The sequence below is a fragment of the Apteryx mantelli genome, chromosome 2 (genome assembly GCF_036417845.1).
Source record: "Apteryx mantelli isolate bAptMan1 chromosome 2, bAptMan1.hap1, whole genome shotgun sequence".
In the NCBI taxonomy this organism is placed as follows: domain Eukaryota; kingdom Metazoa; phylum Chordata; class Aves; order Apterygiformes; family Apterygidae; genus Apteryx; species Apteryx mantelli.
The window spans coordinates 138654678-138670101 of NC_089979.1; the positions used below are offsets into that span (position 1 = coordinate 138654678).

At 41.5% G+C, this 15424-nt stretch overlaps 1 protein-coding gene across 2 annotated transcripts in view; it reads right to left on the minus strand.

The window, feature by feature from the left end:
* The window catches only part of SCIN (scinderin), a 57096-nt gene extending 41941 nt beyond the window's left edge, over positions 1 to 15155 (minus strand). Inside the window, exons 1-3 of one of the 2 annotated variants that reach the window (XM_067291636.1) lie at positions 14877 to 15155; positions 9075 to 9229; positions 7322 to 7483 (exon numbers count right to left, since the gene is read on the minus strand). In XM_067291636.1, the coding sequence (XP_067147737.1) occupies positions 7322 to 7483; positions 9075 to 9229; positions 14877 to 15075 (516 nt within the window). In that variant the 5' untranslated portion in view covers positions 15076 to 15155. The remainder of the gene's footprint in view (positions 1 to 7321; positions 7484 to 9074; positions 9230 to 14876) is intronic. The other variant, XM_067291637.1, reaches the window with a different exon arrangement.
* Positions 15156 to 15424: the final 269 nt, after the last annotated feature.

Genomic DNA, 15424 nt, shown 5'->3' on the forward strand with positions numbered 1-15424 from the left:
TATGATTTGTTTAATCCTAATTGAGAAAGGCATTTAAAAGCTAAACAAGTTAAATAGGTTTCAAAACTCTACTTTGATGCAAGTTTTTGTGAAGTTTCAGTTGTTAGAAAATAACAGCAGAGTATTTTAAAAATATTAAAGCTTCCTTCATCTTAAAGGATCAAAAAAAAATAAAGCTTTCATTAAGGAAAGACATCAAGCCAGTATCACAAGACGATATTCCCTCTCCATTCTTCATTGGCAGGCCCTGACTGAGCCTAAACCCCTGCACCTTTGCCAGGAATGTAATGTCAGCTCACCTTAAAAAGCTAGCACTTCTAATTAAGCATCAGCATGACTTAGCTTGTGCTGACTTAATATGTCTGTCAGGAAGTTGTCTTTGGTTGACATACACCAGTGCTACGTATGCAGGCACAGTTACAAAGCAGAGAGGCTTAGTGAGAAGTTTCAGCTAAAGCTGCTTGCTCATATGAACTCCACAACTCACAAAAGGGATAGATGCCAGGAAAAAGAAAAGATTTGTAAGGTCATTATTGCCTTAACGCCTCTCTTCTCTTAGGCTTAGCTGTTTCTATTCTATCAGATAGAAGCAGATCAGAGCTTTGGCAAATAACCACACCACCGAAAGCCACTGTGGTATTTTCCTGGTGCACTGGTTTCTGTTGACCAGGCTTGCACAGAAAGGAGATGGGTCAAGACAAGAGGCACTGGAGTGCAGGAATACCCAGAGGAGTTGGCCAGATAACAGTCACAGAAAACAAAGATAAACCCACACACCCCAAAACGTACTCCTATTAAAAATGAGTGCTGCTATGACTCAATGAACCTAAAATCCCACTTGAGAGAAGTGGAAGGACCTAGCAAAGTTACAGGCAGATCGAACATGCATGAATATTTGCAAAGCTTTTGTCTCTCATGCTCCTGTTGTATCAAAACAATTGGCACACATCCGTATGGGATTCCTTCCATTGTCTTCGTGGTCATTAAACTTTTTGATAAGGCAACAGCTCATTTTAGTTAAAAACCTGTTCTTCATTGTTAAAGTCTAGTCTTTTAGGTTAAAGTCAATGGGTAGATTAAAAGGAATGATGTCAATACAAAATGTGAACTTGCAAGCAGACTTGAAAAGTGAGCTTTTATGAGAACTGCAAACAGAAGTGCTTCCAATGCTTTCAGTTTTCATTAAAGCTACTTTTAAAACAAGTGCATATTACACCCCAGTGGTTCTCAAATACTAGCTTCTGAAAGCTTTGAATGAAGACCCCTAAAGCAAGAGGGTATATAGCTTCATTTTCAGCCAGAAAAAAAAGTGCTAAACCAAGGAAAGAGTCCAAACGGTGGGGAAAAATAACTGAGCAATAAAGCTGAATATAAGTGACTCAAATATAGCAACTTTTTGTTAGTTCAATAACTAATTCAGTTTTGCAGAAACTGACATATATACTAGAAGACTGTTTGGGCTGAACAAGGTTAATGTAGGCTTCTGGAGCCATTTTTCTCAGTAAAAATTATTCAGTGTTTACTGCTGTCTCAGCTGTTGACTTCTTCACACAGAAAAAAAATCATTTCACATATTCATCAAATCTGCCTTTTACATTTGTTGAAACTAACACAGTGAGCCTTTGAAAGTTGCAGAGTTTTGATAATCCAGTCCAAACTCTGAATTAATTCAGCCAGAATGCTGTCTGAGAGCACCATGAATGGCCCTAGTATAATTACAATAGCATCTTGGTAATCAATTTAGGAGTCTCCCATTTGATTCAACTGGAACAAGTTGTCAAGATAAAAAAAGTCAGATGTGTCACAGTTAAACACTATATTCATTTTTTCCTCTTGCACCTAACTGTTTTGTTAGTGCATTCTGGGAATATTTGTTGCTATACCACAGTGCCCCAAAGGGTGAGTACCAGTAAGACAGCCATTCTAAGTAACAGCAGTTCAAGCAGCAATGCAATGAATTTGGATTTCCTACAGCACCAGGAAGAAAACTACACTGCCTAAATACTTATGCATACATGTATAGCCTATCCACCAGAAGGTTCAGCAAGCTCTCAGACATTGAGTATCCCAGTTTTTGTCCCTGTTTGCATGCAAAAAAGGAAAAACATCTTTCTTGTCCATATGGTATGAAGGAAAACTGCAAATCATGAAGTTTTAACTGAAAGGAAAAGAGGCTTAATAGTTATTGTTCATCATCTGATGACTTTGGGAACATGATATTATTTCCAGAATGCTGAAGCTTACACTACTGAAACTGTAACAGTAATTGGTTCACAGGAAAGTCAGATTACTAAGAACAGAGTAATACAAGATGCCCGTTTACTAAGATATACTGTGCATAGATATACCCATATTTCCCAGCTTTTAATAATCCACTAAGTTAAAGAACTAAAGGTATTTAGTTCTGCAAGCTCTGCTGCTTGTTTGGCAACTCTGTTACAGCATGACCAATATTCTAATTCTCAGGTGAGGGAGACTGGGGAAGAGGTTAGCTGTAGGAGAAACATGAATGAAAAACAGGAAAAAGTGGTTGGTTGGTAGTGTCAGAAAAACAGAACTAATGGTGATAGACTCCCACATGCAAGAATCTGTTCTTCCAGTCCTGTTCATTCCCAGGCAGTGACATTATAATAAAATGATTAATATGCTGATTGTGAACTGGTTTCTTGAAAGTGGTAGAAAGATCACCTAGGAAAGATAGTGCAAGCAAGGGAGATTACAGAAGCAAGCAAAGCTACAACTGTACTTAAGGCTGCAATGTGACATTGACTCATACCCATTTTATGGTTATGACTATTGGGTATCTGTCCTCTTGATCTTTACCGTTAAAAAGCAGAAATTGTTTAGAAGAAAGTTAAGTATTTTAGTCTATAGCAAGTTAACAATTTATAAGTGACAAAAAGCCAGTCTTCTTTCTGCTTGATGTATTTCTAGTGTCTTTGTGCGAGAGCCATCTCTTCCCCACTTGAAATTATGCTACATTATGTGAGAAGCTCAAGTAGGAGCACATCAGTGAATACATGGTCACAAAAGCTTTACTCAGTCCCATTCTTCTGTCTTCTGACATCATGATTTTCACCTGTGATTTATGGAACCTTTGAGAAGCCATGTATGTCGATTGCTGTATGGCATAGCAAACTGATTTTCTTAAACACACTTTGCATGCTCTTAAATCTCAATCCAGCAGCCTCTTAGCTGCTTACAGACCACAGTTTAGAAGCACCACCATTGAAACAAGAAGGACAGACCACTGAGTGCAGTTTGTCTTCAGTGTTTACTGAACTTTTGGTATAGCTACAACCTAGCCTTCTGCACTCCTGACAGCCACTTCCTTTGGGGACAGCAGTAAGATTTAACAGAACTATGCTTGTACTGACAAAACTTTTTGGCATAGGTCAGGCCCAAGTTCAGAGAACTGCTCAGCATTTATCACCCATTATGCTTTTTTTTTTTTTTTTGGGGGGGGGGGGGGAAGAACTGTCTCAATTTCCTTATAGTGGTCAAGTGATATGCAGCCCTCTTCCTGCCCTCTGCATTCTCTTGGTGAGTAGCACTGTTGCTGCCTCCCTTCAAGAAGAAAGTCAACCAGTCAGAATTAAACTTTATACTTCACAAATTTCTATCTGAACAACTGCCTAGAGAATATTTTTACAGGTCACCAAGGGTGTAACTTTAGATGGCCTTCCTACTGCAGACGGTTTCCTCAAATCAAGTTGAGGAACTTTCAAAGTCAGTTGATCACTTTTCAAGCAGTTTTATTATATTGCTACTCCCATTGCTCCTGCCACATATGTTTTGAAAGTTACCCTTTCTCTCACTGAGTCTTTCAGTCCTTCCCATATTATTAGTGTCCCTCAATACTCACATTTTGTACATTGCCAGTATAGACCAATGTATCCACAGAGTGAACCTCAATACTGAGGACTTTCCTCCCTTCTTTAAACCGATAAGTGACAAAAGATAAGTATCTAGCACATCACATCAAATATATATGCTGTATTAAAATATGCATTTGGCTAATACTAAGATAGCTTAGAAAAAAAAATATTATCCACTGAATGCCACAGTGATTTCCTTCCCTTCCTCAGTCATTCTCCATGCCCTCTCCCACTGCTTCACTTTCCAAAAATTTGTCTAGATGATGGAGGAGAAAGAGGGATGTGACTAAGGGAAGGTGGCTGGACACAGTTGCTTCTGCATCATGCATCCTCCAGAGGTAGAGGGAGACAGCACAGGACAGGGCCAGACAGTTTATGGCAGCCAAGAACTGCCAGACATGTCCTGGTGCCTCTCAGGTGGGAGGCAAGGAAGAGCTCAGCACCCTCCAGTGAATTTGCCTCCAGCCAAAAGGATGGGATGGGCAGCATGGCAGGCAACCATGGCTTCTGAGAGGGCTCAAGCACACCTATACCAGGACAGGATGTGCTAAGCAGCACCCAGCATTAGGCTCTTTACTCCAGGTCTTGTACAAAGCCTTCTCAGCAACTGCTTTGTACCTAGGTTGCCTGCTCAGTCCCAAAAATCTCCCTTACAAGGGGACTCCCAGATGCAAATGCAGAGGTGGAATGTAAATCTCTTGCAGGGGAGAGAGAAAAAAAGCCTGACATTGCAGAGATCCTCATGATCACTCATTGCACTGAAATGTTGAAATTGTAGTGCTCATGTCATGGGCTTACAGAAGATTGTTTGGATAGAGGTCTTTACACGTTTCCAACAGCAAGTGACTCAGATCAGTGCCCAAGAGCTAATGTGTTCTCTATTTGCAGCTATTTCCTACTCCAGTCTAGGAAGTTCGAAGTAGGCAAATGTTTTGATAAGATTTGAGCAGGATGCTTAAAATGCTGCAAGTTCGGCTTTGTAAACAACATAGTTAGCTATGAGGTAAACATCAGAACCCAAACTATCTGAAGCTAGCTGGAAATGCACACAGAAGCTTTCATACTTAGGTAATTGTCACCAGCAAGGGAAGTGTTAGTGGCCAATCATTGTTTTGTTCCTGATTAGCAGCTTTTTTAAGTTATCCCTTATCTGTTCAGACCACAGGTTTAAAGTACTGCAGTAATTGAGCTCAATGAGAAAAATAAATGATTTCTTATTATATTAGATGACTGGTCTGATAAAGTTAACAGGAAATGGGCTGCACAAGCAGTTTTATAGTGCTATGGAGACCATCTCTCTAAGAAGTACTTTTCCCAGTCCCTTAGCTAACCAGAAATTCATCTTACTTGACAACCTACAATAATTTGATATTAAAAGTACTGGCCATAATCTCATTATTTCATGCCATTACTGCCCATTATTCTCAGCTGATGGTTCAGTAGTGCCCTGTGATAAATCGCGAGGCTCAGAGCAACCCTACTCATTCATTTTATTTCAGTTATTAAAGACATCTCCTTGAGCTAAAAATCCCTAATTTTTAAGAACCACCCTAAATTTGATTAAGAGCTCCTTTGATGTCTTTACAATGGAACTCTAGTCATGGAAAATTTCAATCTAAAATATAGTTTTCAGAAAATAGTGCCACAGTGGAAGCCTTGAGCAAGTTCTAAACATCTATTTCTCCATAGACACTTCAGCTAGACTTACACATATTCATCTTTGTAAAAATAGAATTTCCTTTCTTGAGAGTTGAAAAGCAAATGTGTTGAAATATTTCGAAGTAAATGAAGATGAAATCACCAAAAATTTTTGGGTGCTGAAACAGTTCCCTGCCCCAAACATGTTTATGCATCCAAGAAAAATCTACCACTCAGAACACCAGTAAAGCAAGACCAAAAACTTATCAGTCATATGATTTGACCAACACTCCCCCATAGCATAACACATGGTAAAGAGATACAGATGTTGCTCCCATCTGATCTTTCTTCCTACCAAGAGAGGGTTACATCACTGCTTGATCTCTGTCTTGTCAAACAGGAAGTCAGAAGCCAGAGTCAGTTATACCAGAAAAGGCTCACAATGTACATTCAGTATTAGAAGTCAAGAAACTAATGTGTTATTACATTTCAATTGCTTAATGACAATGCTCTCCTCAAACAGCATTCACCAAGAGGAATGAACCCTAAGATATACATGTAATATCACCAGATAGCTATAGGGCATTTGAGAGTCATTGCCATGTCTGCAGCATGACTTTAGCAATTACTTTATGCAAACTGAGTGACCAGAGCTCAAAAAGGACCAGGGCAAGTGGAAGTCATGGCATACAGCTGACTCCAGAAGGTGTCCACAGGGAGGGAGGGGACACCACACACCATGCAAATACCCACAAACAGAAACACCCACACACAACCAAGTCCTGTGACAGTCCAAGTTCAAAAGCAGCATTTTCTACCAAAATGTAGCTCCAATATCCCCCTACTTCCTTTCACAAATCTCCCTTGGGAGATGATTGGATCTTCTATGCATCCTTAATAGACATCACATTTAGAGATAATGGTTTGGATATTGATCCCTTAGCTGTTTCAGATGATCAGAGCATACAGATCAGGAGGAGCTGAATGATACTAGGAGAACAGTGTTAACCAGTATTATTTTCTAATCTGAAGACTGCTGAGCATGATAAAAATCTGGCAAGCATAATCAATATAGCTGCCCAATACCAATATCTTCCCCTAAGTAGGGAAGGGAAGACACCATAAGAACGATAAACCAAAAACCACTTGCACACAGATTAGGAATTGACACTATTTTTCTAGAAGGCCTAGTCCCTCACAATCCAAGTGTCACACCAGGGAGTTTTTCCAGAGAAAGTCAATTTTATAACATGAGTTCAGAACAACTCCTTTTTCAATGTTTTAGGGAACTCTTCTTTGAAATCTTGAATTATTTAACCACTTCCTTTTGAAATGTAAAAGTTAAAACCAGCTGCTGTTGCTACCTTGCACATAAACTATTTTCACTTTTTCATGTTGAGCTTTTGAAAAAGTCCAATTTCCGTGTTCAGTTCTGAACCTTAGCAGTAATTTTGCCCATTCCATTTGTGGCTAGCACCAACGTCAGAAAGGACTTCATGTGAACAGCTTAAGGTTTAGAGGAATAAAATCCTTCTCACATCAGCATCAGTGAGAAAAAAAAAATCTTAATGCCTTGAGTGTGGAAGACAATTGTTTCCTAAAGCACAATGTGTGTACTTCATAAACCATTAAGGGCAGTTTTGAACCTGCAACATGTTGCAATACTAAAACTAGTTTCTGAAGCAGTCTTTCAGTTGGTTTGGGCAAGTGACAAGTCGGTTGTATATTTTAAGGCACAATTCAAGCCTTAGAAAAGATGCTGTAGCTCTTACTTTTCAGCACTTATTTCTCTGTGAAAGACTTACGGTTCCAAGGTCAATAATGAAACAATCTCCTTTGTTGAAGCTGGTCCAAGCAAGGGGAACTTCAGTGGCTCGTACTACTCTCCGGCCCTTGATATGCAGAAGCCTCTGGGCACTCAGATCATTAGTAATAACATGCTTAAATCCAGAGGCAACACCACCTGCCTGAATAAAAAACACAAAGCAGCAAGCTTTACTTCAGCCTTGTTTCTGCAAACTACCTTTTTGCTACAGCTGAGAAACTAGCTAGGAAAAAAAAAGTTATGCAGTGAGAGATGAACCAGAATCGCATACAGTTTTAACAACACTGACCACAGACCAGATAGACATGGTGAACACTTCTGCAGCTGAACTTCCTCATGTTGTGAGCCTTTATCAGACAGTCTGCTTTTAAGCTTTTTGTGAGCGAGAAAGGAGAATGGGATTTACTGCACTCTCCCCTGCACCATCCTAAGGTTAAGGTAATGTTGAACCTCACTGTTAGGACAAAACAGACTAGGTTACTGAATAGAGACTGATGGAAAACAAAATATGCAGTTCCTGGGTGGATTTTCCCAACTTCTTAAATCTCAGAAGTTTAGGTGGTTTTAATGTCTAGTTATGTCTAAAGGGAGAGGTAATTCCATAGCAGTTCTGAAATTTTCTGAAATATTTGCTACTTAGCAGGCAACCAAGCAAAGAACACCAAACCAGGTGAGGAAATAAAACATTGATTATAACAGTTATAAATTTAAGCCTAACTTATTCCTATAAACTGGCTGGGCTACAAGGTCCTGTGGGGCAGTATTCCCAACTCCTCCAGGATATGCAGACTCTGGGTTGGAGCAGCCAGCCACTCAAGGAAGAAAAAAGGAAAAGAGCAGGCAGGTCACTGTCAAGCCCTCTTACTCAAACTAAGGTTAAAAACTTCAGTTTGATTGTTTAGACTGACAGGTTAAAAACCTCCATAACAAATTTTAAAAAAAATAGTGACTGAGTGATGTCTCCCAGAGCATCTAGTAGGTCTAAGCAGCTTACACAGTCACAGAAGTTCACAGCCACAGAAAAATGCACAGTATATTTCTCAGAAGATACATTACTTTATTCCTTCAATAACATAGATGGCTCAGATGTTCCTTTCCAAAGTTACTGAAGTGGCATGGCAAGGAGGCAGCTGATATTAGAGCTGACTGAACATCAGCTTTCTAAAATATAAGAGGTTTTCATGAAAAGTATTTGGGGTTTTGTTTTTGTTAGCTACCTCAAAGATAAAGATAACTGCAATAGTACTGGAAAAGTTATTCCATACAGCATAAGTACATTTTTTTTGACCAAAACAAGGTGGTCTCAGCCTCTTCCACTGTGTTCATGTCTGTAACCACTTAAACATATTGGATTCTGGATTTGAACAAAGTAATCCAGTCCACTGCATAGAAATGGCTTCTTTGAGATTTATTACCTCCTAAATACAAGAAGTCCCAGCTGTGAGCTCCCTTAGTGACAAGTACAAAATCTCAGGGTAGCTTAATTTAGGGGAAACATTTGGGCCAGGTTTGCAGTTAACAGCAAAGGCTGGTGCACAGAGTACATCAGCTTAAGTACTGCACTCATAGTTTAGCACACGTAACAGATCTAATACCACTAAGTATTAAGAAAGCGTTTCTTAAACATTCAGTAGCATACAATGCTGTTTTTTTCAAGTCCATTAAAGATTTGTTTTTACTTTGGGGGACAGTGTTACATATGTAAGAGTACATTTTCTCAGCTAGCTCTTTACCTTGTACTTAATTCCTCCTTTGAAATATCCCACAAACTCAGTAGACTCATATCCTTGAATTTCTCTACTCTGTACAGGCTTTCCTCCTAAGTAGTCATCCATCTGAACAGCAAAGATAGCCGCAGCTGTGCTTTCATCTTGGGTACATTCCTTTCCTGAAACAAGATGAGATTATGTCTATTAAGCACCAATATGTACCTTTGAACTCTGTTGTAGAAATGGTTTCTGTGACAGCCAAACACCATCTTCTGCACCTTGTACAGTCTGTATGTGCTATGACAGAGCACTACATGATAACCTTGATCACTGTCAAAAGCACTGTCTTGACCATTTCTTAGCTACCTGCAAATAGACATCATAAGCTGAAAACAGGAGGCGAAAGCTGAATTTCTCTCTTCTCGACCCCTTTAAACAATAATATATCTCAGTGAAGCGAGTTTAGTGTAACAAATGTCTGTGGTAGCCCATTTTTGCACTCAAGTTGAAGTGTGAAGACCCCCAGGAAGGTAACATTATAAGACTGGTTAGACAGTAAACCATATTAAGAGTAAGAGCAACTCACCACCTTATTTTAACTTTATAGTCTAGGAAAGTGTTGACTGTTCCTATTGACATGATAGCACAAGCAAGGATATTTTGCATAGATATCTTTTATTAGATCACCTGATATAGTTAGGAGAAAGAAAAGCAGCTTTGGGGCTCCGCTACAAAGTATGCCCTGATGAAGTAAGTACCTTTTGTGATCAGTCTGTTCCCAAAGCTGTGGCAAAACAGTCTTCCTTACCTAGTGCATTGATGGCCTACTCACTCTGCAAAGCAGGCTGTATATAAGAATAAGATTGAAGCCTGGGCAATGGGGAGGAGAGGCTGATCACATGCCAGCCAGGGGCTGGGGCTACAGGAGGCCCATCAGCAGGATACAAGGAAAGGGCAAAGTGTGGCAGAGGGGGACAGGGTACCTAAGGGCAAGCACTGGAGTCTCTCCTTGTTCTCTGTAAGAGAGGAGCTAGCTCATCAGTGGCTCAGCAACACAAATCCCACACAACCCCCCTCCACCCACAAACCCCTTTCCCAAGCATCATAACACTACTCCACATCTGCCAGGAGCAGCAACACCACCACTGTGGCTTTTTTGTGGGGCACATGGGCACTGAAAACCTACAGTAAGAAAGCAGCAAGGATGAAGTAGATGCCAAAGGGACAAAGAATAATGGAGGCATAAGGAAGAGAAAGCAATGAGGGCTGCCCAAAAGAGGTAGAAAAATCACTGAAATCAGAATACAATCCAAGAACCTCTAAAAAAAATCCCCATCACTCAAGTGATTCATATCGCCACACTGCAAGTTCTTCTTTCTCAGACTTCAGTCTGTGTAAAGTTATTGCTAATGTTTTAATATGGTTATTCCTTTCCATTGGAACTAGATCCTTTAGATTTATTGCTTGTAATTATACAAACAGGGTTCAGGGTCCAAGAAAACTGGGTTTGGAGCATCATTAGATATCAGAACCATTACCATGGCTCAGTCTCACAGCTGTTGTGCAATAAAGTAGTCAGCGAAAACCTGCTAAAAAAACACAAGTGAGCATCAACCCTAAAGTGAGCAGTAATAGTGCTGTTCAAACCTTTCCACCAGCATTTTAATAAATTTAAAATTGTCAAACTTTGACTTGTCAGATCCCTGAAATCCTGTATCTAACAGAGCTAGTCTGCAAAAGTGGTTGTCACAAGACATACCTGATGGTCTGTTTGCAAAGCTAGCATAGTCTTTCCATTGAGCAGAAGAGTCAGTTAGTAGCTAGAGTCAGTTAACTAGAAAGACATCCCTCAATGCCTGTGCAGACATCCAAACAACAAGTGCTGAGCTAAGTTAAGAACAGATACCACTACCAAGATGCAGTGTGAGCCTGCTTTGATCACCTTGCTATGCTAACATCATTCCAGCAGCTGAGTTAGTTTGTCCAGAAATTATCCCACCTGGGCTGCACTTTGCTGTGATATTAGCCATATACTTGCTGTAGGCAAGATCTGCACAGGCCACTGTTTTGCCAAAGCAGCTTAAAGCCTTCACAACTATGGACTTCACTGTTGTAATGGGAACAAGGGCAAGCCCAGTAACCCAAACTAACTGAGGAGGATTAGCTTAGCTATCTAGAAAAGCACCATTGCCCATAGTCAGTTTTAGGGTACACAGGCATAAGTTTTACTAGGCAAAAAGCAGTGAAGGGAAGTGTTAGAAAAGTCAAGTTACATAACTTGACATTTCCTTATCTAGAACAAACTTTTATTGTAACATTGGGCACCCATGTCTAGAGTCCATTTGTTAAGAGATGGAGTACTTGAATGATTCAAGTAAAAACTTCCAAAGCGTTAGATGGGAGGAAAAAATTTAAAAAAGTAAATTAAATAAGGATTTGAGGACTCAGGACTCCAGTCTCAGGCAGTAGCCAAACACATTTGATGAAAAGACTCTTGATTTGTTTTCTTTGGAAATTAACACAATTACTATTTAATTCCAGATTCTCAAAAACTTTTTTGCAAAAAGCGCATCCAACAGTTGTAAGGAGAAACTACCATGCCAGCTTTAGTTCTGCAGCTGAGACAAACTAAACTTGCTTCAACAGAACTAGCTATACCTTTCTCATGGAGTAAAAAGTTTAGGTGCCTCTGTCCTGCACAGTCCTACAAAGCTCTGTCACTGTACACATTCAAGAGAAAAGTATAGCCAAGAATGCTATCCCCCATATAGCTAAGGAAGTGGGACACATTGTCTGCACAGGGGCAAGGAGCATTTTTCAGTTCCTAGCCTGAGCATATATTCCAGCTGTGTCATTCAGATTTACTTTTCCAAGCAAAGCACTGAAGTCAGTCCTGTGAATTTGGCCAAGAAGCCAAGTACTGTAGTTCTACCACTTTGCCCTGTTCTTAACAAGGGAATCATTTTTCTCTGAAGAAAAAGAAAAATTGGAGCGTCTCAACCTACAGGTTCATATTTTCAAACCAGCAGATCTCCTCTGGTTGACAAGTTTATCTTTACCTTTTTATTATGTTTGCCCCTGTTTTGTTTTCATATACCATTATAAGTAGGTGCGGAAAGCTATACAGTTTCAGTTCTTTAGCAATAACATTGTCATCATGACTAGTTACCAGAGAGTTACTTCAGAGAGAGCTCATCTGTAAACAGTTTTTCATTAAAGAAGAAACTTCTCCATTAAAGAAAGCTAGCTTAGCTTAAACCAGTCAAGTATAGCATATTTTAAGTTAGAGAATACATTTAGATAACTTTGATTGCACTGAGTTATAAAAAAAAAAGTTAGAATCTACACTAATCCAAGGACACTGCTAGAAAAGACCCTAACTTGCAATAAGTGAAAGGACAAAGAACTAGTGTGCACACTGAAAACTGCAACAAGTTATAACCAACAAATTCTGCATATTAGTGACATCTGTCACTATTAGTGACATAGTGACATCTGTCATGTTTTAATTTTCTAAAGAAATTTTTGGAAGCATGCCCACCCCAGTTTGAGATGCCAGAAGGAGAAAGTTTAGCTGTATGCAGCCTTCTTGGCCAAAGAGCAGGCCCTGGGCTGTTAAAAAAATACATGACAAAAAAACAGAAGAGAAAAAGCTATTCCGTGAGTGAAGGGGTGCCTTCAGGAACATATTTTCCTAAACTCCCAACTGATTGCACTGAATGAGCCCACGCATGAGACTAAGTTTTGGCCATTTTGCCCGAGGACAGCACAAGGTTGCACCAAGGTCACTGCCCACCCTCCCATGATCTAGACCTCTTTCCATTCCCTCAGGTGTGCTCAAGGTATTAGGAGGCAACTTGCTGCTGCATGATATGGAAACTCAATGTTTTATTTTTATGCTGGGCTGGGGGGGGGGGGGGCAATGTATATAAAGTCAGAATCCATCTAGATTCAAAGCCAGCATATGTGAGGCCCAAACAGATGAAGGGCAGGAGTGGCAAATGCATCACCAAATGGCAAGGCACTCAAGAATCAAGTATGCAAAAGTATCCAGGTTAGAAGGCAAATGTGTAGCAGGTGAAAAATCCATAGGGTTTCCACCAATCTAATTTCACAAGAATTCTTTCCATCCCAAAGTCTGACTGATAATTTGACTTTAGTTACTCCTAGGAAGCTTACAGGAAGTCTTCAGAAAGACTGAGGTCTTTTTTTTAAACCTGTGGGCCAGTGTTTGCTCATAAGGAAAAAGTCTGGCATCTCTAAGATTAGTGAGAATCAAAGTCAGAGGTAGCACAGTCATTCAAACTCCTGCCCAAATCCAACTGCCCTTTCCTGTATACCTTACATGGGGTTCAGGTATCCTGTTGCCATTAAACTTTGCAGGAGCATTTCAGCATTCCCTGCCCTCTACTGCAGGGTCTTGCAAGCAGGAAACAATTTCCAAGCTACTAAACGCACTGATGTCAAAAGTCTTTTTCATAAAAAATGAAGTACACCCAGGCTGCTTGCAGCTGTTTGCAATACCCAGATATCACATCAGCATGCAATGCACACCAGCATGTCCAGCTAGGAGATCTTTAGCTAACAACAAAAAGGTTCAAGTTAGTTCCAGTGTTGGTTACTATTTTGATTTCAGTTCCACAGAGGTAAGAATTCTCCACAACTTTCTGAGGAGAGTCTACTATATTTTAACTACTACATAAATGCTAAAAAGATAATAGGTATCCAGTACAGTACTGACAGGCACTAACATCATTAACAAAGGTCTAAATCACCAAACCCTGCTAATAACTACCATTGCTGCTGATATGAGAACGTTCGCCAGAAATTCATTTATGTTGCCATCTATGATTATACTCATCACGGACAGATGCTGTCCAGCATCCAGCTCTTTTAATTTCTCATTGACACAAGTGAAGCTAAACAAGCTTCAAACATTTGTGCAGAAACAATCCCAGCTTTATTGGCTATTGTTTTTCCACACATCCAAAAGCACATCGAGATCCATGGGAACTCAAACATTTCAAGCACATTAATATTAATACATATCAGCCTGTTGGTGTACATTCACAAGGTGACTGCATACAAACACAAGCCTCAGGGTGATGAGAAAAGACAACAGCAACAGATCTCCGGTTGCTACACAGTGAACAACTGAGCAGTATGAGCCAGATACCAGTGTTCCCTGTTTCTTGAGGTGGGGCTTTGCTAGGCTATCACATAATGTTAGAGAAAATGGGTTTTTACAGCTCTGGTGACTTCAGCTGCAGCCTCTCAAACACTATCATCAGAAAGCAAAGTTAGCCTAGCTGTCACTTCTCTGAAAAAGTCAACATCCAGACACCAGCCAGCATAACATCATTACAGGGAAGAAAGCTGAAAGAAAATTTTAGTCCTAAGGGAATCAAAGGAAAAAAAAAAAATCTTCTTCAGCTGAATATGGGCAGGGATTTACTCTTGAATCTTGGTTGGATGCTGCCAGCACTTGGCTTTAATCCTTCACCACTTTCCCAACCAATACCACAAAGCAAGCAAATACATTCCCTCCTTCCACACCCATTTCTTCATCCCAAGTCCCTTAGCACAGCAGCAGAGGCAATTAGGCTTGGCATCAGCCCGATCCCTGGCTGCAGCCCTACTTCTGTTACTGAAGTGCCTCAACTTAGAAGCATCACGCTTTCCGCGCTTAAAAGTTCATCTCTCGATGCCCCAGAGCCCAGCAAAACAGCAAGACGCTTCGGCAGGAGCAGGAGGCCGAGCCGCCGGGGGCAGCGGCGGGCCCCGCTCCACCGCCCCGGCGCAGCCCGCGCCCCGGCCGCGCCGTACCGAGCCAGTAGTGGAGGCGGTAGGCGACGGCGCTGCCGCGGCGGGCGGTGAGCAGCACCAGGTAGGCGTCGCCCACGAAGAAGTCGCCGTGGCAGCTGGGCGGCACCGGCACCAGGTCCAGCCGCTCGATGCGCCACACCTGGAGCCCGCTCTGCTGCCCGGCGCGGGCGAACTCCTTGTGGTACAGCGCGGGGGCCATGGCGAGCGGCAGCGACAGCAGAGCGGTGCCGGCCCCGCGCCCTTATAGCGCCGGCGGGGGCGGAGCCGCCCGCTCGCCCCGCCCCGCCCGGCGGCCGCGCACCTGGGCCGGGCCGGTCCGGGCCGGGCTGGGCTCGCTCCGCGGGAGCCGCCGGGGCGGTGGCCGCGGCCGCGGCGCGGGGCCGGCTCTGCAGCACACGGCTTCGCTAGTGCTGCCTGTTCGAGTGAGGAGCATTCCCCCCCCCCCCTTTTTTTTGAGACGCCTACTAATCTGAGTGCTCACACCTCTTCTGTCTGTGCCGCGAGGACATTGCAAAGCGCGTCATAAATAACCGGCCAGTTAGAGCCTC